The 22943-nt window shown below is 35.0% G+C and overlaps 1 protein-coding gene and 2 long non-coding RNA genes across 4 annotated transcripts in view; 1 reads left to right on the forward strand and 2 right to left on the reverse strand.

Moving 5' to 3' along the window:
- Window positions 1-4443, reverse strand: part of LOC125270761 — a 36220-nt gene extending 31777 nt beyond the window's left edge. The window contains exon 1 of the long non-coding RNA XR_007185456.1: window positions 4310-4443. This is a non-coding gene — a long non-coding RNA (uncharacterized LOC125270761). The remainder of the gene's footprint in view (window positions 1-4309) is intronic.
- The window catches only part of ifih1 (interferon induced with helicase C domain 1), a 38705-nt gene continuing 20166 nt past the window's right edge, over window positions 4405-22943 (forward strand). The window contains exons 1-6 of the mRNA XM_048194678.1: window positions 4405-4839; window positions 7316-7484; window positions 9740-9904; window positions 10741-10809; window positions 17653-17846; window positions 21834-22044. Coding sequence (XP_048050635.1) covers window positions 4405-4839; window positions 7316-7484; window positions 9740-9904; window positions 10741-10809; window positions 17653-17846; window positions 21834-22044 — 1243 coding nt within the window. The remainder of the gene's footprint in view (window positions 4840-7315; window positions 7485-9739; window positions 9905-10740; window positions 10810-17652; window positions 17847-21833; window positions 22045-22943) is intronic.
- LOC125270762 lies at window positions 9901-22255 on the reverse strand. 2 transcript variants are annotated; one of them, XR_007185461.1, is made up of 7 exons: window positions 22123-22255; window positions 19791-19881; window positions 19591-19692; window positions 17539-17889; window positions 16118-16240; window positions 12146-12260; window positions 9901-10902 (listed from the first exon to the last, which is right to left on the reverse strand). It is a non-coding gene; the product is annotated as an uncharacterized LOC125270762 (long non-coding RNA). The 2 variants fall into 2 exon arrangements; XR_007185460.1 differs by having other exon boundaries at window positions 9901-12260.

The following is a 22943-nucleotide window of genomic DNA, read 5'->3' on the forward strand; positions in this document are numbered from 1 at the left end:
AGGGGGTGAGTGTTAGTGTCGTAGGCCAGTAAGAGCTGTGCGTGTAAACCTCACTCCCCAGAACTCAAGAGGCGGTCTTTAGCCTTCTTGTTAGAGCGCCTGTCTCCCACGCCGGAGACCACAATTTGAGTCTCGCTCAAACGGGTCAAGTAGAACCAGTTACATTTGGTGCCGTGACCCGGATGGGAGTGAGGTTTAAGGGGGTGAGTGTAACTGTCGTAGGCCAGTAAGAGTTGTGCGTGTAAACCTCACTCCCCAGAACTCAAGAGGCGGTCTTTAGCCTTCTTGTTAGAGCGCCCATCTCCCATGCCGGAGACCACGGTTCGAGACTCACTCAGACCGGGTCAAGTACAACCAGTTACATTTGGTGCCGTGACCCAGATGGGAGTGAGGTTTAAGGGGGTGATTGTAACTGTCGTAGGCCAGTAAGAGCTGTGCATGTAAAACTCACTCCCTGAACTCAAGAGGCGGTCTTTAGCCTTCTTGTTAGAGCGCCCATCTCCCATGCCAGAGACCACGGTTCAAGTCTTGCTCAGGGGTGCATTTCGCAAAGCGAACTATGGTCGCAAGTTCTGTCGTTACCAATAGAGTTCAATGGGACTTACGACCAGAGTTGACTAACGATGCTTTTGGGAAATGCTCCCCAAAGTGGGTCAAGTAGAACCAGTTACATTTGGTGCCGTGACCCGGATGGGAGTGAGGTTTAAGGGGGTGAGTCTAACGGATGTAGGCCGGTAAGAGCTGTGCATGTAAACCTCGCTCCCCTGATCTCAAGAGGCGCTCTAACGACTGATGCTAGAGGCTGCGATCTTTAGCCTCCTTGTTAGAGCGCCTGACTCCCATGCCGGCAGGCCGGGGTTCGAGTACCCCTTAGAGCGGGCGGTTCAAACTGGAGGAGCTACAGTGGTGGCACTGTACAGGAATGGGAGTGAGGTTTAGGGGGGTGAATGTAACAGCCGTAGGCCAGCAAGAGCTGTGCGTGTAAACCTCACTCCCCTGAACTCAAGAGGCGCTCTAGAGACTTCGGTCTTTAGCCTCCTTGTTAAAGCACCCCACTCCCATACGGATGGTCCAGGGTTCGAGTCCCACTTAGAGCAGATGGTTCAAGCAAAAGGGTTACATGGATGCTGATAATGCCAAGGTCACGAGTTCGATCCCCGTACGGGCCACCACTGTAGCCGAACCCAAGCCTATCCGCATGGGAGTCAGGCGCTCTGGTAGGTCACATGATAATGATAACATGGCGAATGTAGTACATCCGGATTACATTCATACTATATAGAACATACGTTTTTAGCGGTCGTGGAGTAATTACTTATTCAAAATAAGTACCTACTCAAGAAAGTATGCGATTTGGGACGCAGCCTGGATCTTTACACTCATGTTTCGTGTCAGAGGATTGATTTATGTTGCAAAGATTGTAATATTCAATGTCTAACGTCATAATCTGAGGGGGAATATTTTTGCATACGTTTCTTTTTCTGTAATGTTAGTTTATACCTTAAAATATGTATTTATACCCAGTAATACTCTGGAGTTTTTTTATGTGCAATAAATGCTTTCTTAAATTACTTTTTCAATTTCTATCAAGACTTTGAAGGTTGATTTGAAAGTTACAGCTTTTATTTTATGTATGTTTATTTTTATATGTGACTGTAAAACACTGTACTTTAGATTAAAAGCAAACAATGGTCAGTTTCATCTAGTAAATTGCAGAGCAGCATGTAAAATTATGAATCATCACACCCAAACAAATATCAAATCTGCATTGAATCTCACTGGAATTTTGTTTCATTTCTGCATAAAGGGAGAGTATCTGCACTTTATTTCAAAATAAAGACTCCATGCCCTTACAATAAATGTTACCAACCTCTGCATGAGTGTGAATGTGTTTCGAATGTTGGTAGATTCTTTGTGTGTGAGTGTGCGTATGTGTCTGTCTTTATTTATTTTATTTATTAATTTAATTTTGTTTATATGTGGCGTGAGTCCCAAGCATAATAATCATATATTGGAGGCTGCCAGAAGCAGAGTTTTTTTTTGGGGAGGGGGGGGGGGGGGCAGATATTTAATACTGTTAATAACACTGCAAACGTTTGCACGTAACACTTTCACTTTTTATCCCAGTGTTTCACTCGGACTAACTTGTTTTTTATAGTTTGCACTGTATAGTTTGTACACCACAATACTCTACAGGTGTTTTGAATGTGTCTGTTATTTAAAGATTTATTATATATATATATATATATATATATATATATATATATATATATATATATATATATATATATATTTGAAGCATTTGCTTTAGGCAATTTTGACTAACTGTACTGTATAAAAAGTATATAAATAAAAGGAACGCATATCAGTTTTGTGCTTGTTCTTGTAACTGTTTGGTGTATCAAAATGTATTTTTTAAGAGAGAAGCACTGAAATATAAAATCAGTACACATAATAACAGGGCCACTTATGATAACCATAATTATAATAGAGCATTGCTCTTGTAGCACATGCTAAAATAAAATTATTTAAAATTATATTTTTTATATTATATTTAAAATTAGCTTTTAGTTTTATAATTTTACTTTAAGTTTTACTAATTTTGTTATGCGCAAAAAAAGGATATTTTATGGTTATTATTAATATTTACAATTAGCTTTTATTTTTACATTTTTTAGTTTTAGTAATTTTGTTATATGCAAAAAAAAGATATTATACCATTATTATTAATATTCAGAATTAGCTTTTATTTTAATCTTTTTAGTTTAAGTTTTAGCAATTTTGTTATGCACAAAAAAGGATATTACAACATTATTATTAATATTTAGAATTAGCCTTTATTTTTATATTTTAGTAATTTTATTTGCAAAAAGATATTATACCATTATTATTCATATTTAGAATTAGATTTTATCTTTATGTTTTTAGCTTAAGTTTTAGTAATTTTGTTATATGCAAAAAAGATATACCATTATTATTAATATTTAGAATTAGCTTTTATTTTTATATTTTTAGTTTAAGTTTTAGTAATTTTGTTATATGCAAAAAAAGATATTATACCATTATTATTAATATTCAGAATTAGCTTTTATTTTAATATTTTTTTGTTTAAGTTTTAGTAATTTTGTTATGCACAAAAAAGGATATTTTACCGTTATTATTAATATTTAGAATTAGCTTTTATTTTCATATTTTTAGTTTAAGTTTGTCATTTTTTAAGCGCAAAAAAGGGATATTACAACATTATTATTAATATTTAGAATTAGCTTTTATTTTTATATTTTTTGTTTAAGTTTTAGTAATTTTGTTATATGCAAAAAAAAGATATACTATTATTAATATTTAGAATTAGCTTTTATTTTCATATTTTTAGTTTAAGTTTGTCATTTTTAAGGATATTACAAGGATATTAAAAGGATACAAGGATATTAAAAGGATATTACAACATTATTATTACAATTTAGAATTAGCTTTTATTTTTACATTTTTAGTTTAAGTTTTAGTAATTTTGTTATATGCAAAAAAAAGATATACTATTATTAATATTTAGAATTAGCTTTTATTTTCATATTTTTAGTTTAAGTTTGTCATTTTTTAAGCGCAAAAGGATATTACATTATTATTAATATTTAGAATTAGCTTTTATTTTTATATTTTTAGTTTAAGTTTTAGTAATTTTGTTATGCACAGAAAAGGATATTATACCATTATTATTAATAATTAGAATTAGCTTTTATTTTTTATTTTTTTTATTTTAAGTTGCGCTTTTGTCATTTTTATTTATTTTTGTTTTGTTATTGTAATTACAGTACTTCAACTTAAAATCATTTCAATTAGTTGCCAAGCAACATATTTCAGCCTTTTCAATGAGCAAAAACAATATTTAATAGTTTTAGTTAACAAACAAAACAGATGCACTGTGAAATGTCTTGATCAATGAGGTTTAAATTTGAAATGTGCAGCTTATAAAAAAAATCCTGCTTAGCCTAATACACTTTCAAGTTTTTTAATATTTTTTTCTACTATTACAAAATCAATATATAATATTATATTATATCAGGACATTATTACCGGTTTGGCATAAGGAATTCTGTCGCCATCTAGTGTTATTTAATATTGCAGAACAATTGTGTACAAAATGTTTTCAATTCCTGCAAAGCAGATGTTATTTCAACAATAAATAATTATTCATATAATAATTATTTATATATCGCGGTTTTAAATAATGTTGATAATTTTAGCAAGACGCACCGACATATCTCATTGATTACGTTTGAAAACCAAGACAAGAAACGAAACCGAAACTAACCCGAGTCCGGGGAAATAAAACCCGGATTCACTGTCTTGTAGCACCCGGTGCTCGGTGAACTCTGACAGCACTTCTCATCCAGTCTCTTCTCAAAGATGAGCAGCGATCAGGACGTCGAGACGAGTCATATTCTGGACTGTTTCAGAGACAGACTGAAGCGGATCATCGTCGTCGAGCCACTTCTGGATCTGCTGCATTTCCTCGAACCGGATCGAAAGGACCGAATAAGAGCCAAGTTGCGCGTGGAAGGGGACATAAGCGCCGCAGCAACTCTGATCGACGAGATTATTAAAACACACAACTACAAAGGATGGTCGAGAGAACTGATCACCGCACTGGAGACTGTCGGGTGCACAAACGCTGTGAATTATGTGTTGAACAGCCCACCGGACCCCACAGAAGAGGCCGAGAATGACAGCTGTGTCCGGCTGATCGATCTCATGCAGCTGAGTCTGATCAACATGAAAACCGGCGATGTGTGCGCGCACTGCTTCTCACAGGACCTCTTAACACAGGAGGACCACGAGAATGTTAGTAATCCAACTTCAGTATTTACATACTGGCATGCATTAGAGCAGGAATTCCCAAACTGGGGTTTGTGGACCACTGGCTGACAGACAGACAGACTCAACTGTTGGTTTAAAGTCCTAAATTAAAGTTTGGGGTTGTCCATATTTGACCCAAACATGCGCTGTGTGCATTTTTAGAGTGTAAACAGATATAAATAGTAATGTAAAAAACATTATCATCAGTAGAGGGCGCTATAAACCAAACAGATACAGATTTGATGTAATTTATGGATTTACTGAAGTGGTTAAAGGGTTAGTTCACCCAAAAATGAAAATAATGTCATTTATTACTTACCCTCATGCCGTTCCACACCCATACGACCTTCGTTAATCTTCAGAACACAAATTAAGATATTTTAGTTGAAATGCGATAGCTCTGTGAGGCCTCCATAGGGAGCAATGGACACTTCCTCTCTCAAGATCCATAAAGGTACTAAAAACATATTTAAATCGGTTCATGTGAGTACAGTGGTTGAATATTAATATTATAAAGCGCCGAGAATTTTTTTGGAGCGCCAAAAAAAAACTAAATAACGACTTATTTAGTGATGGCCGATTTCAAAACAAAGCTTCAGGAAGCATCGGAGCACAGATGAATCAGTGTGTCGAATCTGCTGTTCGGAGCGCCAAAGTCACGTGATTTCAGCCGTTGGCAGTTTGACACGCGATCTGAATCATGATTCGACAACACTGATTCATTTATGCTCCGATGCTTCATGAAGCAGTGTTTTGAAATCGGCCATCACTAAATACGTCGTTATTTTGTTTTTTTGGTGCTCCAAAAATATTCTTGTCGCTTTATAATATTAATATTGAACCACTGTACCTCACATGAACCGATTTAAATATGTTTTTAGTACCTTTTTGGATCTTGAGAGAGGAAGTGTCCATTGCTCCCTATGGAGGCCTCACGGAGCTATCGGATTTCAACTAAAATATCTTAATGTGTGTTCTGAAGATTAACGAAGGTCTTATGGGTGTGGAACGACATGAGGGTGAGTAATAAATGACAGAATTTTCATTTTTGGGTGAACTAACCCTTTAAACTCATAGTGTTTAAGAAATTAGTAGTAGTAGTAGTAGTATATTAAATGCAATATTTTATATTACATAGGCTACTAGTAATATTATTTAATATTGCAATATATTTACATATTTTATAATATTCTTCCACTACTACTACTACTACTAATAATAGTAAAATTATTATTATTATTGGTAACACTTTAGTTTAGGGTCCAGTTCTTACTGCTAACTAGTTGCTTAGTAGTATGCATATTACTAAGATAGTGGCTGTTTATTAGTACTTATAAAGCACATATTAATGCCATATCCTGCATGACCTTATTCTACATCCCTTAATCCTACCAATACCTAAAACTTAACTACCTTACTAACTATTAATAAGCAGTAATTAGGAGTTTATTGGGGCAAAAGTAGTAGTTAAAGGCACAATATGTAGGATTTTTTTATTAAAATATCCAAAAACCACTAGAACAGTGTTATATATTTTGTTGACTTGTGTACCCATCCCAAATATTTACAAGAATGTTTAAATCCAGAGAAATAAGCAATTTTAACCAGCTAATTTTCCGGCTTTATTTTGAAGAAACCATGGAAACTCCAAAGATGCTTTAATATATCATGTGCTTTATTAGACAGGTGAGCAACTGTTTGGATACATTCATCGACAGAAAACTAATCATGTTATATAGCTCAACACAGTAAGTCTTATTGTTTAAATCTCGTTTTCTTGATTTACAGCGAGTACCATGTTTTACCATGACTAATATCAATCTAGCTTATGCAGTGTGCAACAAGTGTCTCATAGCAGCCGCCGAGTGAACGCTGAGTAGCATTATAACATCTTTCAACACACAAATGTATGTAATATGATAAACAGTGCTGCTTTACCCCACATACACTTGACCGGAAGAAGCGAAAGCGCTCGTTTGTGACATAATAAAAGCTCCGCTGCTCTCGAGACGTGTGTCGCGCTCGTCTCTCATTAGCAATCGCTTCAGAGGCCTCGTTCCGCTCCAACGGCTTTCTGTTTCATACTACAATAATGTTAATAAATCTTTAATACATCATTAAAATTTTTCTGCCTGAGTCCTGTCGGATTCTTTTCCCTCAGCTGTAGACGTGAAGACAATACCTCCCATGATTCCGCGAAATCAAAGCGTCATCAAGCTACACCTTTGTTTTGAATAAGCGACCTCTAGTGGCGAAAATTTACATAGTGTGCCTTTAATAGTAAGTTAGGAATTGGTAGAGTATTACAGAGTTCAAAAGGTTATCACAAATCAATATTGAGTTTAACTGACCTGCCTTTGCATCAATCTGTTTATCTCTCTGTCTTTCTGTCTCAGTCGGTCCGATCTTTTCATCTGTTACTCGTATTAAATGCATTAACTATTCATTATTACTCCTGCAGATTACGAAAGCCACTGAGAATCATGGTAACATAAAAGGCGCTCGAGTGCTCCTCAAACGGCTGGTGAAAAATGAAGCTGGCTGGTTTTCCAAATTCCTTCAGGCTCTGGAGGACACAGAACACCATGAGCTGGTGCGCGAGCTGCGGGGAGAGCCGTGCAACGAGGACGGTGAGGGTCATACGGAGGACGAAACAAACCTTTCTGCACAAATCATTTCCAGCCACTGATAAATAAGTGCTGCTTTCTCATCAAGCTGTCACAGGCTCTCTTAGAAAAACAGTAGTTGGAAACAGGAAACCAGCAGAGGTCAAACGTTTCTCTGTTGTTTAGACTACACATTTGTAGCCTGGAAACCCCACTGATAGTTTCTGTATATTCCTGCAAACTAAATCAGCTTTGAAAAAATATGGTCGTTTTGAGATTGATTAACTAGAAAATTGTCTGATTTTTCACATGTTCTTAAAGGAGACCTATAATGCCCCTTTCACAGGATGTAATATAAGTCTCAGGTGTCCCCAGAATGTGTCTGTGAAGTTTCAGCTCAAAATACCCCACAGATCATTTATTATAGCTTGTCAAATTTGCCCCTATTTGGGTGTGAGTAAAAACACACCGTTTTTGTGTGTGTCCCTTTAAATGCAAAGAAGAGGGCGGAGCTTTAACAGCTCATGCTTCGGTTGCTCAACAACAACAAAGCTGGAGAATCTCACGCAGCCAAATAATAGCAAATCTGTCTTCATGTTCTTATAAATAAATCTTAATTTAAGTACTATATTTACAAATAACGAAACAAAAAACTGTTCAAAAGTTCAAAAGATTAATACTTTTATTCAGCAAGGATGCATTAAATTGATCAAATTGTTCTTTCTATCCATCAAATAATCAGGGGGAACAAAAATATTAAAGGTGCCCTAGAATCAAAAATTGAATTTATCTCGGCATAGTTGAATAACAAGAGTTCAGTACATGGAAATGACATACAGTGAGTCTCAAACTCCATTGTTTCCTCCTTCTTATATAAATCTCATTTGTTTAAAAGACCTCCGAAGAACAGGCGAATCTCAACATAACACCGACTGTTACGTAACAGTCGGGATCATTAATATGTACGCCCCCAATATTTGCATATGCCAGCTCATGTTCAAGGCGTTCAAGCCAGTATTAACGTCTGGATCTGTGCACAGCTGAATCATCAGACTAGGTAAGCAAGCAAGAACAATAGCGAAAAATGGCAGATGGAGCAATAATAACTGACATGATCCATGATAACATGATATTTTTAGTGATATTTGTAAATTGTCTTTCTAAATGTCTCGTTAGCATGTTGCTAATGTACTGTTAAATGTGGTTAAAGTTACCATCGTTTCTTACTGTATTCACGGAGACAAGAGCCGTCGCTATTTTCATTTTTAAACACTTGCAGTCTGTATAATTCATAAACACAACTTCATTCTTTATAAATCTCTCCAACAGTGTAGCATTAGCCCGTTAGCCACAGAGCATATAGCCTCAAACTCATTCAGAATCAAATGTAAACATCCAAATAAATACTATACTCACATGATCCGAAGCATGCATGCAGCATGAATGACGAACATCTTGTAAAGATCCATATGAGGGTTATATTAGCTGTGTGAACTTTGTTTATGCACTGTATTATCGTCGAGAGCTCGGGGGGCAGGGAGTGCGCGATTTAAAGGGGCCACAGCCTGAATCGGTGCATAGTTGCCTCAAAATAGGCAGTTAAAAAAATTAATTAAAAAAAATCTATGGGGTATTTTGAGCTGAAACTTCACAGACACATTCAGGGGACACCTTAGACTTATATTACATCTTTTGAAAAGACGTTCTACAGCACCTTTAAGCAAAATATGAAGCAAAAATATGATGATGATGATGATGATGATGATGATGATGATGAGAAGAAATGTTTCTTAAGCATCAAATCATCATATTAGAAGGATTCCTGAAGGATCATGTGACACTGAAGACTGGAGTAATGATGCTGAAAATTCAGCTTTGATCACAGGAATAAATTACATTTTAAAATATATTCAAATAGCAAACAGTTATTTCAAATTGTAATAATATTTCACAGTATTACTGTTTTTACTGTATTTTTGATCAAATAAATGCAGGCTTGATGTTCAAAAAAACATTAAAAATACTTTTGAACAGTAGTATTGTTAATATTCTAATTTCAACAAAAGTAATAATGACCTGCAGTTTAGTAAGTTTTAGAGCATATCAAAAGAAACAGCATGAATATGAGATTATATGTATATATGATATGAGAATATGAGTTTTTCTGAATGATTCCTATAGAAAGAATCTGTGGATAACAAGATATTCTGTGCATTGTTATTATGCCTAGGCTGAATTACAATGAGCTGCTGCACTGAATTCAACTGTATTCATTACAGAGTCCATGTCAGTCGAGACCCACGAGTTCAAAACTGCTGAGGAGGGTGAACAGATGTGTTTAGCTGCTGAAAAGGAGGCAGACTCTGTGAATAGCTCGCTTTTGTCAGAGGACCTAAACAGCAGTGTGGACAACAGCGTTCTGGGTGTGTCTTCTGAAAATGAAGGTGAATATCTGAAGCTTTTCCTTTCACAAATCAAAAAACTTGGTTGAGCAAACAAACAATCCTGCTCTTTATCAACTACTCCTAATCTAGCTTTTGGTGTTTTTTTTTGTTATTGTTGGCTCTGTGAGGAATTGACCTTTCGCAAAGCCCCACCCCCTTTAGTTACTGTTGCTACGTCCAACTAAACCATGCCGCTCTCACGCCACACATCATGTTCTCACACAGTGAAAAATACATCGCAGAGCAAAGAGGACACACAACGCGCCGACAGACCAGATTAGTTTTGATATAAAACATCTCAAAAAGTCTCAAATTTTGTAAGAAATTTGAACAATAAATACCATTTTGTTGTTCTTTAATGTGTCGAGATCGCTGTAGTGCCTCATTTCAAGCGACTCGTGACCCAATCAACTCTTCCTAGTTTATTTATAGTATCAAATAAACATGAACGAACATCAGAAGGAATGTTGTTTCAACCGCTGAAAGACGTCAGTACACACCATTTTTCAAGTTCAAGTCCACCGACGTTAATCTACTAACTCCCCTGACTGCTTTGTCAGACAAAACAGAGGATTCAGCATTATGACTGGTTAGATCACCTGTCAATCAAACTCCCGGCAAAGGGTCAATTGCTCATGCTCATCTATTGTGAGGAGATACATGGATAAATGTATTCTGTATCTTGGCATTATTGGACTGATTTAGCTCTATCACTATCCTATCTGAAAAAACAACAAAGCCTGGACGGACACATGCAATGCAATGCAAAAGTGTGAGAGACCAAGAACAGTGTTTCAAATCTTCAAACTAACAGCAGTGCATATATTCTCTCACAGATGTCGACATGTACAAAGAAGGCAAGGAGGAAGAGAAAGAAGATCTCACAGAGGATGATGATCCGTCAGGTACAGTCAAATGTCTTTCATCCGAAACTGAATGTGTGTGGGTTCGTACCTAATGCACTTGATCCAGTTTGGACAGTCCCAGCAATTAATGCACTGTAAAAGATGGGGGAAAAGAATTAGTTCAATTACAAATTACATTGATTTAGTTTCTAGTTATGCCCATCTCTGAACTATTTCATACTTTCTCTTATTGAGTGCAAACTCTAAAAATATATATTTTAAAATCATTATCCAGTAGGGTTGTGCCATTCACTCAGAATTAAACTGAGAAATGCTTGAAGTTGCTTGAGTTTCAATAAACAAAATCCTTGCTATAGAAATGTGCAGTAACACTTTACATAAAGCCTTTATGTATAATGCATTGTAAAGGTCTTCATAAAGTATGTTATAATGCATTATAGCTTTACATAAATAAATGTAACTAAAGTTAAAATGCATTATATATTTGCAGATACATATGAAATTTGTCATGTTTTAATGCATTATACTTTCTAAAGATGTGTCAAATGAATAGATAAGTATTATAATGTATTATAACTATGGTTATAATTATTCATGGGAAAATACAATGCATTATAAGGTGAATAACAATGCATAATTAATGCATTAAAAATGTTTATAATGCATTACATATAAAGGCTTCAAGTGTCATCAAATGTACATTTAATTATTATACATTTCAAAATAAAATTAAATAAAGCTAAAAAAAAATTAAAAATAAATAAAATAAAATGTAATTTAAAAAAATAAATAAATAAAATGAAATGAGACCAACATGAAGCGGGCTTTTGAGATGTATATTGAATCTGCACATACTGTGTGATCTGGCCATTTCAATTCAAATTCATAGGAATTACAACACTTCTCCAGTAATGACGAATGATTGGAAATGTCATGGAAATTCATTGGTCAAAAAGCGAACATTGAAATTAGTAAGTGAATTGAATGCCACAAAACCCTAATTGACAGAGCTATTAAAATTAACCCTGCTTTAATAGTGGCCATGTCTTTAATTGTACATTCAATCATTGTCTAGTTCAGTGTTTGAAAGGAAATAAGGCATCAAATCTATTTTCCCTTTGACATTTCAGCTTAGTTCTTTTGTGCAAAACATCTAATGACCCATAATCCAGCCTTCGCCGGAGAAACTTTCCTGCAAGCAATTAACTGTCAGGAAATTTTCAGAGTTATTATTTAAAAGCGTATGGAAAAGAATGGCTTAGTTGTGTTCGGCGGCCCGATTCTCGGTGGTTCTGTTAGTGCTCCACATGTGAGACGTTGCCCTCCACCGCATAAAGTACACCAGTCCCGTCTCCTCAAAAAAGTGCTAAATCACCGTCACATCCAGGGAATATTTCCACTCGGAGTTCAGCAAAGATGCCTGTTCCAGACGAGGCCTGCCGCTAACATGAGGGCATATTGAAGTGATCAAGAACGGGTCGGCTCAGGGTCTGCAGGAGAGAGAGGAAATGTGTGAGATGAGTAAATGTGCATATGCCAATTTCTGTTTTCATAATACATAACACTCTCCAGACACAGGAAGGCTTTAGAGGAGGGAACAAAAAGGAGTTAAAAAGTAAAACACTCATCAAAACTAGCATAATTATTGCAAAAAAACATATTCAATATATCACTGAGGCCTAGCGCTGCTTCAAATATACATAGCAAAGAAAAATGGCAAGCGTAATGCAACTGCAGCAGGTAAAAACTGATGCACAGATTCATTACACACTTCAGGTGTTTCAGCACTTCATTCACAGCTGAGGAATTCCTTGCGATTTTGACCACATTTTAATTATTTGTTTAGTGCATTTTATCCTCCTGCCAAAAATGCTATTAGCTTAACAGTGATCGTACAGGCTTATAAAAGCAACTCGTCCAGATAGATGACTTCTCTAGGAATGTCATATTGTCGGAAGATTATAAACACTCCAAGTTTCCTGTTAGCATGTAAAAATTGCGTCGCACCAACCAACATTCATTCAAAAAACTACAGTGGCAGATTTACAAGACCAGTAAAATTCAAACGCGTTTAGTTAGAACACGAGTTGTTTGGTGAATTCGATTGTGAGTGGATGAGAGAGCTGTGAGTCTCCTCAATGACTCTCAGGAGCATTGAAAACATGTTCCATATGCTCACAGAGATTGAAGAGTTTGGAGATCCGCCAGTTCGCTTCATTACTTCATGAAGTCACAATCAGGGAGGATGGGACCCACAGGAAAGAAAAACCCAAATGGAGATTTCATTCATATTTTCTCCAAATAAATTATCTACTAGACAACGAGTGAATGCGAGCAATCAAAAAAGACTAATCAAAAGTCTTCAATAAATATTTTAAATATAATAGTATGTTTGACTCACAATATGACCCACATTTCTAATGAGCTGAGCTGCTGTCCACAACTCCAAACTACTGTACTAAACAACTCTAAACTCTTACTATACTCTACTGTTATATATATATATACAGTACAGTCCAAAAGTTTGGAACCACTAAGATTTTTAATGTTTTTAAAAGAAGTTTCGTCTGCTCACCAAGGCTACATTTATTTAATTAAAAATACAGTAAAAACAGTAATACTGTGAAATATTATTACAATTTAAAATAACTGTGTACTATTTAAATATATTTGACAAAGTAATTTATTCCTGTGATCAAAGCTGAATTTTCAGCATCATTACTCCAGTCTTCAGTGTCACATGATCCTTCAGAAATCATTCTAATATGCTGATCTGCTGCTCAATAAACATTTAATGTGTACAATTGTACAAAATATTTGTGTACATTATTTTTTTTCAGGATTATTTGATGACTAGAAAGTTCAAAAGAACAGTGTTTATCTGAAATCTAATCTTTTGTAACATTATAAATGTCTTTACTGCCACTTTTGATTGATTTAATGCATCCTTGCTGAATAAAAGTATTCATTTCTTTAATTTCTTTTCAAAAAAATAAAAATAAAAATTCTTACTGACCCCAAACTTTTGAACGGTAGTGTATAATGCTACAGAAGCTTTGTATTTCAGATAAATGCTGTTCTTTTGAACTTTCTATTCATCAAGGAATCCTGAAAAAAAAAGTACACAACTGTTTTCAACATTGAAAATAATCATAAATGTTTCTTGAGCAGCAGATCAGCATATTAGAATGATTTCTGAAGGATCATGTGACACTGAAGACTGGAGTAACGATGCTGAAAATTCAGCTTTGATCACAGGAATAAATTACTTTGTCAAATATATTTAAATAGTACACAGTTATTTTAAATTGTAATAATATTTCACAATATTACTGTATTTTACTGTATTTTTAATTAAATAATTGTAGCCTTGGTGAGCAGACGAAACTTCTTTTAAAAACATTAAAAATCTTAGTGGTTCCAAACTTTTGGACTGTACTGTATATATATATATATTTATTTAAATTTATTTTTGCATTTATTTGATAAAATAAATAAAAATATTTTTAAAAAAATATAAAATATATAAAATATAAAAAATATTTTTTTTTAGATATTATGTTTTAAAATAACTGTTTTCTATTATAATATTGTAAAATGCAATTTACTCCTGTTACCAAAGCTGAATTTTCAGCATCATTACTCCAGTCTTCAGTGTCACAAGATCCTTTAGAAATTATTCTAATATGAAACATTTCTGATTATTGTCAATGTTGAAAGCAGTTGTGCTGCTTCATATTTTAGTGGAAACCTTGATAATTTTTTCCCCTCGCAATTTATTGATGAACAGAGAACTCAAAAGTACAGCATTTATTTGAAATGTATATTTTTTTGTAATATAACTGTCTTTAGTTTCACTTTTGATCAATTTATCGCATCATTATGGTTTCCGCCACTGAATAAAACATAAAAAAGGTAACTGCGACTTTTTATCTCACAATTCTGACCCTTTTCTCTCGCAATTGCGAGTTTATATCTCACAATTATTTTTTCTTAGAATTCCATAATATAAACTTGCAAGTTATAAAGTTAGAATTGTGTGATATAAACTCGCAATTCTTAGAAGAAAGTCCGTGTTTTTTTCCTCAGAATTGGACTTTATAACTCGCAAGTGTGAGTTTACATCTCACAATTCTGAGAAAAGACAGAATTGCAAGAAAAAAAGTCAAAATTGCGAGATTTATCAGTTGTGTTTAAATCACACAATTCTGACTTTATAACTCACAACTGCGACTTTACATCACACAACTCTTACTTTATATCTAACAATTCTGACTTTATATCTCGCAATTGCAACTTTATAACTTGCAACTGTGACTTTATATCATGCAATTCTGAGAAAAAAGTCAGAATATTAAGATAAAAAGTTGCAATTATCCTTTTTTTTTATTCCATTGCAGAAACAAGCTTCCATACATTATTGCTGAACAAAAGTATTAATGTCTGAAAAAAAATCTTACTAGCCCCAAACTTTTGAAAGGTATTGTATGCAACAACCGTCTCATTTGTGTCCGTTTTTATTTCGCCTAAGGAATTTTAGGAGAAACATCAGAGATAAAAGTTGATACATACTTGCATAACATAACTGAAAAATCTATCAAGTATCTTGAGTTATAAGAGAGAAACATTTGAGCAATAAATTTTCACTCCCGGGAATGTGATTTGTTGCTTCCTTGTTTCCTTCTTGTGTAATGAATTCCCTAAACTAAAAACCGTTTCATAAATCAAATGGTCAGGTTGGACAATCTGCCTGTGAGCTTGACTTAATATTGACTGATATATTCAATATGATTCACAATGTAATGCAATCCTTTAAGGAATTTATCACTCTTTTGTATGTGGGTTAGATATTTCTTTTGCGTCGCTATAACACGTTGATTATGAATGATGACCTCTTTGATTAAACAGCACTCTCCATGAGCTTGCATGGATTGACCATGTTAAATAATATAAATGAGGGAGTCTTTAAATAAAAAGGACACATAGAGTTCAGGGGATGTTCAGAACTATCAAATGGATTTGGCTTGCTATATTCCCATGATTCGGTTTATCACTACATATCAGTTTTGCTCTGATTCCCACACGTTTAACTATAACATTTTGCTCAATGGAGCTGTTCAGTCATGACGTCAATTTGCAGGCAAACGTTGAACACATTTGTAAAAGATCAGAAGTAGTTGAACAAATATCTTCAACTACCACAAGGGTTTGAGTTTACTAATCTAAAAACCCTTTCAAAATTGAACGCCAATGCTAAATTATCCAAGAACTACAACTAAACTTTAATACTGGCAGAGCTCATCAAGTTTCCACACACATCAAGCCACGTGAATGAAAACACACAGACCTACTTCACTGGCTCATCTGTCCTCTGCCAGAAGCTCTCAGTTCACATGTTTCTAGGGTAATTGTTCCTCCAGATTGAAGCAGACTTGTTTCTTTTTGGATCCCTATTTTGAATTCTGCCTTTCTGTAAGGGAAACCATTTAAAGATGTGTAAACCCCAGTGAGATATCTGTGTGCTTGTGTTTGGATAATGTGGATTCATTAGTCTAAATAGTACTGAGAGCTAGAGGCTATAAAAATAATGTTTACAAGGGGAATTTCACAAAAACATATGCAGCTCACATTTCATACCAAAATCAAAAGAAAAGTAATGTAATGTTAATGTTGAGGGTTTTTTTTACTTAATGTGTGTGTATGTATATATATATATATATATATATATATATATATATATATATATATATATATATATGGTAGTGCTGTCAAACGATTAATCGCATCCAAAATAAAACTTTGTATTTACATAATATGTGTGTGTACTGTGTATATTTATTGTTTGTATAAATACACACATATGCATGTATATTTAAGAAATATTATATATATTAATTATATATATAATTATAAATATATTATATATAAATATAATGTTTTTGTTATTATGCATGCTTGTGTGTGTATTTATATTTACATGATAAATACTTTTATTTTAGATGTGATTAATTGTTTGACAGCACTACTATATATTTTATATATTTGCATTGTGATAATGTTTTTTATCAATTGCGCATATTAACCTCCAAAATACCATAATGCATCCAAATGTTCTTTTTTTGTTTTTTATTATTATTATTTTCAAAGCTGATTCTAATTAGATTCTTAATATTGACATGCTTTAATAATGTAACACTTTTTAAAAAATTAAACAAAGGCAGTACAATAAACACTACCATGATACATATACTTTTAAAACACAGAATATTATATAAAATTATGTACAATATTTTTAGTTATGAGAAAAAAAGATTGCAAAAATCCTAATAGTACTACAAATGTACTTCCTTTTATTATATGAAATATTAATTATATGTACAGTATTTATGTAAAGTATTTGTAAGTGTTTTTTTTTTTTAGATTATGTGTAGTGAGTATTTGTATATATAGTTAGATTATATATGGTATATGTATAGATCGATTACTTCTTATGTTAGCTGCAGTATGTGTAGGTTTATACCTGTTTATATGTTCAAACTTCTACCGTTTATATTTATGTTTAAATATGTAGCATTGTGGTCGAAATTCTGTATTTTCTTTTGATTTTGGGGTTAAACATAGCATACACGTGCTTCACAGGCTTTGTGAGACTCGCAGCAGGCTTATAGACAGTCTGAATGAGCTTTAGAGTGGGTGACTTCATAAACAACGATGTTATTCTAACTAGCAGGGGATAAAGAAAACACAGCTGTAATTGCAATAGCTGACCCTTCATGGAGATACAGAATCCCTCCTCTGCTCTGGATGCTGAAGGCAAGCACAACTGTACCTGCAGGATCATGATATATGGCATGTCACTTTCTCTCTCCTTCTCTCTCTCAGCGAGTAAGAGGGAAATTGTTCTGCGTGACTATCAGATGGAGGTGGCGAGACCAGCTCTGGAGGAAAAGAACATCATCATCTGCCTCCCAACAGGAAGTGGTAAAACCAGGGTTGCTGTGTATATCACTAAAGAACATTTGGAGAGGAAGAAGCAGATGGGACAACCGGGGAAAGTTGTCGTTCTGGTCAACAAGGTGCCTCACTGCCATCCATCAACTACAAATATGACAAATTCACCTGTAACATATAGTATTGTCAATATTATAGAAATAGTAAAAAATTATTAGGTGTCATGATTTTAAAAAAAAAAATCATACTACGGGGCTGTTGAATGCTTGAATCTGATTGGTTGACGAACATTCTAAGGTGTGCAATTATTTTCAGGGAAACGCATGGCTAAAGTAGTTCCAGGCAGGTCTTAACCGCATTACATGTACATATCACTTCGCCAAATGATCATTCAGTTATTTCAAAGGTCCTTACAATGGAAGCTTGTTTCCACCATGAAACAAACAAAAAAAAAAAATTCCGACTTTTTATCTCACAATTCTGACTTTTTTTTCTCGCAATTGTGAGATATAATATCACAATTGCAAGTTATAAAGTCAGAATTGTGTGATATAAAGTCAGAATTGTGTTATAAAGTCAGAATTGTGTTATATAAAGTCAGAATTGTGTGTTATAAAGTCAGAATTGTGTGATATAAAGTCAGAATTGTGAGATATAATGTCCAATTGTGAGGGGAAAGAGTTTATATCATACAATTCTGACTTTATAACTCGCAATTGTGAGTTTATATCACGCAATTCTGAGAAAAAAGTCAGAACTGCGAGTTATAAAATCAGAATTGTGTGATAAAAACTCACAATTGCAAGTTTAAATCTCACAATTCTGAGAAAAAAAGGCAGAATTGTGAGATAAAAAGTGGCGGAAACAAGCTTCCATTACACCTTACAGACTAAAACACCAAAAGGACCAAAACCGAAAACGACACTGGCCGAGCAAATAGGTTAAAAACGACAAATTATTTCCATGTTTTTTGCCACAATATTACGTTTTATTATGTACAGAAAGCACATACTCTCTTTCTCTCACTCTCATGAGAGAAACATGTTGATTTTATCAGTAAAGTGGTTTAGCAACTTAAAAGCTACATGACATATCTCACTAGCGAAGTAATAACGGTGCTGTTCTTGAAGCAGATAAACTTACAGTTTCGCTATTAGTAGAGACACTGCTGCTGACCACTGTTGAGAGACGCAGACTCGCCAAACTGTTTTGTAGCTCTTTAATGTGTCATGACAGATTGCTGTAGCGCCTCAGCTCAAGTGCCTCGTAAACAGCATCAAATAAACATGAATGAACATCAGAAGGAATGTTCTTTAAAACGCGGAAAGACGTCAGTACACACCATTTTTCAAGTTCAAGTCCACCGAAGTTGATCTTCTAACTCCTGACTGCTTTGTCGGACAAAATGGCGGATTCGGCATTATGATTGGTTAGATCGCTTGTCAATCAAACTCCCGGCGAAAGGTCAATTGACTCCGCTCTGATGAATTATTAGAAAATAATACAGGTGTAACGGCCACGACCACCTCAGGTGCCATTATTTTCTTATAATTCAACGACCCGTCGTCAATTATTCCTTACATATAGCACAATACCATCTCATATTCATTCATCTTATTCATTCATTAAACTAATGAGATCTCAATGTCTCAAACAGAGCTCAGATTTATTATTTTATATTTAAATAAATTTTTTTTATTTTATTTCATTAAAAATCAATCATTTCTCATCAAATTCTTCCAAGACCAAATGATTTGGTACCAACATTAATTTCACAGCCCTAAACTTTCACTGTATGTCAACAAATGTCTCATTTGAGGCTATTCTTAGAATTTCAAGAGAAACATCTGAGACAAAGTTGATACTTACATGAAAACAGAAAGAGCAACTTTTGAGCAATAACATTATCCTCCGCCCAACTGTGTGATTGATTAGTTCAACAGGCACTGAATTGGAGTCTTTTTCAAGTCTCTGCGAAAGAAAAACAGAAATGAGATGATGTTTTTGAGTGTTTGTTGTGGCAGCAGAGGGACTTTTTGTCCTGCTGAATCATGTCTTGAATCACAAACCGTGTTAAAAGATCCACATCAGCAAAAGTGTGGTGCAAACCTACAACTCAGCACCTCGGTTTGTCCAGACTTCCTTTAAACTGCCAGTTCCCTGCAGAGAAATAACGACCATATAAATTGAAATCACAAAAAAAGTCATGCAATATCCTATAGCGACCACAAAGAAAACATTAGCAACTGCCTAATAAGCAGGATAATGTACATTCAGCTGGTTGTTATCACAAAAAAGTGGCTAGATGTACATTATCCTGCTTATTCCCACTTATTACATGACTACTTGCCACATTTGAGAAGAAACCGTTTTAAAATCTGACCTGTTTATTATCTTATTAACACTATTAATACAGTTTCATTTTACTGTAAATACATTCAATAACTGAGGCTCCGTTTTAATGAAATGAGAGACATGAAGGAAATGCCGACCTCAAATACCCGGATGAGCGGTCATTTTTGGGAACCAACTGACCTCGGAATGTTGCGACTGACCAATCAGAATCTAGAATTTCAGAGAGCCGTGTAATCGAGTGTAACAGTTGGGTTCTGGAAGTAAAAACCCCATTCATTTTCTCCATAAGGAAATTGATTTTGAATGATAACTTATAATCCTTTAAAGACAGACCCTACTGTGAGCTACAAGGTTTTTATTTGATGGTATTTGCTTCTGCTGAAGCAGTCAGCCCGCATTATTTCAGCTTATTTTTAAAATAATAGTGGGATTCCTGGTGAAAAACTACATTACCCATGATGCTGTACAGAAAATTACACCAGAGTCAAAATAAGCAACATGCTCCAAAATAATTATTTAGCCCCGCCCACTTCCATGAAGGACAGTGAATGACGTAATCAAGTTAGTCGTCACCCTACGCTCTCAAAATGTGAAATGTTTGCATATATAGGCATATTTTGCAATAAACTTGTTTTTATACATATAATCAACATTTGTAAATGAGCAGTTTTATATTTCTCCATCGTTTTTAAAGGGTTAGTTCACCCAAAAATGAAAATTCTGTCATTTATTACTCACTCTCATGCCGTTCCACACCCATAAGACCTTCGTTCATCTTCAGAACACAAATTAAGATATTTTTGATGAAATCCGATGGCTCCGTGAGGCCTGCATAGGGAGCAATGACAGTTCCTCTCTCAAGAGCCATTAATGTACTAAAAATATATTTAAATCAGTTCATGTGAGTACAGTGGTTCAATATTAATATTATAAAGCGACAAGAATATTTTTGGTGCACCAAAAAAACAAAATAATGACTTATTTAGTGATGGCCGATTTCAAAACACTGCTTCAGGAAGCTTCAGAGCACAATCAGTGCCAAAGTCACGTGATTTCAGCAGTTTGGCAGTTTGACACGTGATCCGAATCATGATTCAATACACTGATTCATTATGCTCCGACGCTTCCTGAAGCAGTGTTTTGAAATCGGCCATCAATAAATAAGTTGTTATTTTGTTTTTTTGGCGCACCAAAAATATTCTCGTCGCTTTATAATATTAATATTGAACCACTGTACTCACATGAACTGATTTTAATATGTTTTTAGTACATTAATGGATTTTGAGAGAGGAAATGTCATTGCTCCCTATGCAGGCCTCACTGAGCCATCGGATTTCATAAAAAATATCTCAATTTGCGTTCCGAAGATTAACGAAGGTCGTACGGGTGTGGAACCGAGGGTGAATTTTTGGGTGAACTAACCCTTTAATTCGATTGTGCTGTTCGCAATGCTTAATAGGATTGTAGTTCTTTCCCTCACTAAAGCGTTAAGTACTGTATCTTTGTCTGTATTGATTTTCAAAACCGTTTTTGCTTCAAATCAAAGTTTGTAGTGTTGTGATTCACCTCGTAGCTGGTTGACATATAACTCTTTAACAAAGACTATTTTAAAATTCCTTATACTTCCGGAACCAGCATCGCTGAAAAAGTGGGTGGGCACTGTTGCACCCCATTGGGGAGCTCGGAATGTCGTGACGACCAATCAGAATCCAGCGTTTCAGAGAGCCGTGTAATAATGCTAAATAATTTCTTTCTAGGTTCCCCTGGTCGAGCAGCACTACAAGGCCGAGTTTGGGCGGTTTCTGAAGCACCAATACTCAGTTGAGCGAGTCAGCGGAGCTTCGCAGCTCAAAATCTCCTTACCACAAATCATAGAGCAAAATGACATCATCATCTGCACGGCACAGATTCTGGAAAACTCTTTCGCCAAAGCCAAGAATGGCGACGAGGACGGGATCAAATTATCACGTAGGTCACATTTCCCTTGCATTAAACAGAATTATTTCAACACTTTCAGAGAGTCAGAGTCCAGTCAAATGGGTTCACCTTCTGTTGATGTTGAAAGGAGACCAAAGCTCCTCCTCTGAGGTTTCATGTGACAGTGTTTTTTCCCATCAGTCTTTGCTGGCAGATTCAGCTCTCCTGTGAGTCTCTCTGGCACCGTCCACCGCAAGGTGGGATTCCTCCTCTGTGGCATATGCTGTTTGTTGATTTTTTCCCCTCGTTTTACTCTTAAATCCTTTATTTTTTGGTCCATGGGCCACACGTCTGGCTGATCAAATTCAGTGGAGATTTGCTGTCATTTTCAGAATCTGAGCTCCACTGCATGTCCCATTCCAGCCCTCAGGGGCCAAACAGGCAGCACCTTTAAAGTCTGATTTGTAAAACGTGGCCCCATCACCCACCGCCTCTGTCGGTGTGTGAAATGCAGACTACCTTTTTTTTCTCCCCAGAGTCCCCTGGGAGCGCCGGAGGGCGGCACAAAAACTGTAAACTTAGCCGGTGAGAATGGACTGCAGGTTTACAGCACTCGCCTTTGTTGATTAGAAACACATGCTAGAAAAAAATGACCAAGAGCTTTTACTGTTTGTATAAACAGACTATGAACGTTGTATTATTAACATGTGTTATATATATACATATATGTACAGTTCTGTCAAGATCACAAATTCTGGCTGGCGATTAATTGTCATACAAATAAAAGGGATAGGTCACACAAAATTGAACATTCTACCTCGTTCCAAACCTTTGTGACGTTCTTACTGCTTCAGAACAAAATGATTTTTCTGAAGAACTTTGGGGTCCAAACAACATTTGGACTCCATTGACTTTCATTGTATGTAAAAAAAAAAAATGTTAAAAAAATG

This window comes from Megalobrama amblycephala, linkage group LG6 (genome assembly GCF_018812025.1).
Source record: "Megalobrama amblycephala isolate DHTTF-2021 linkage group LG6, ASM1881202v1, whole genome shotgun sequence".
Lineage (NCBI taxonomy): Eukaryota > Metazoa > Chordata > Actinopteri > Cypriniformes > Xenocyprididae > Megalobrama > Megalobrama amblycephala.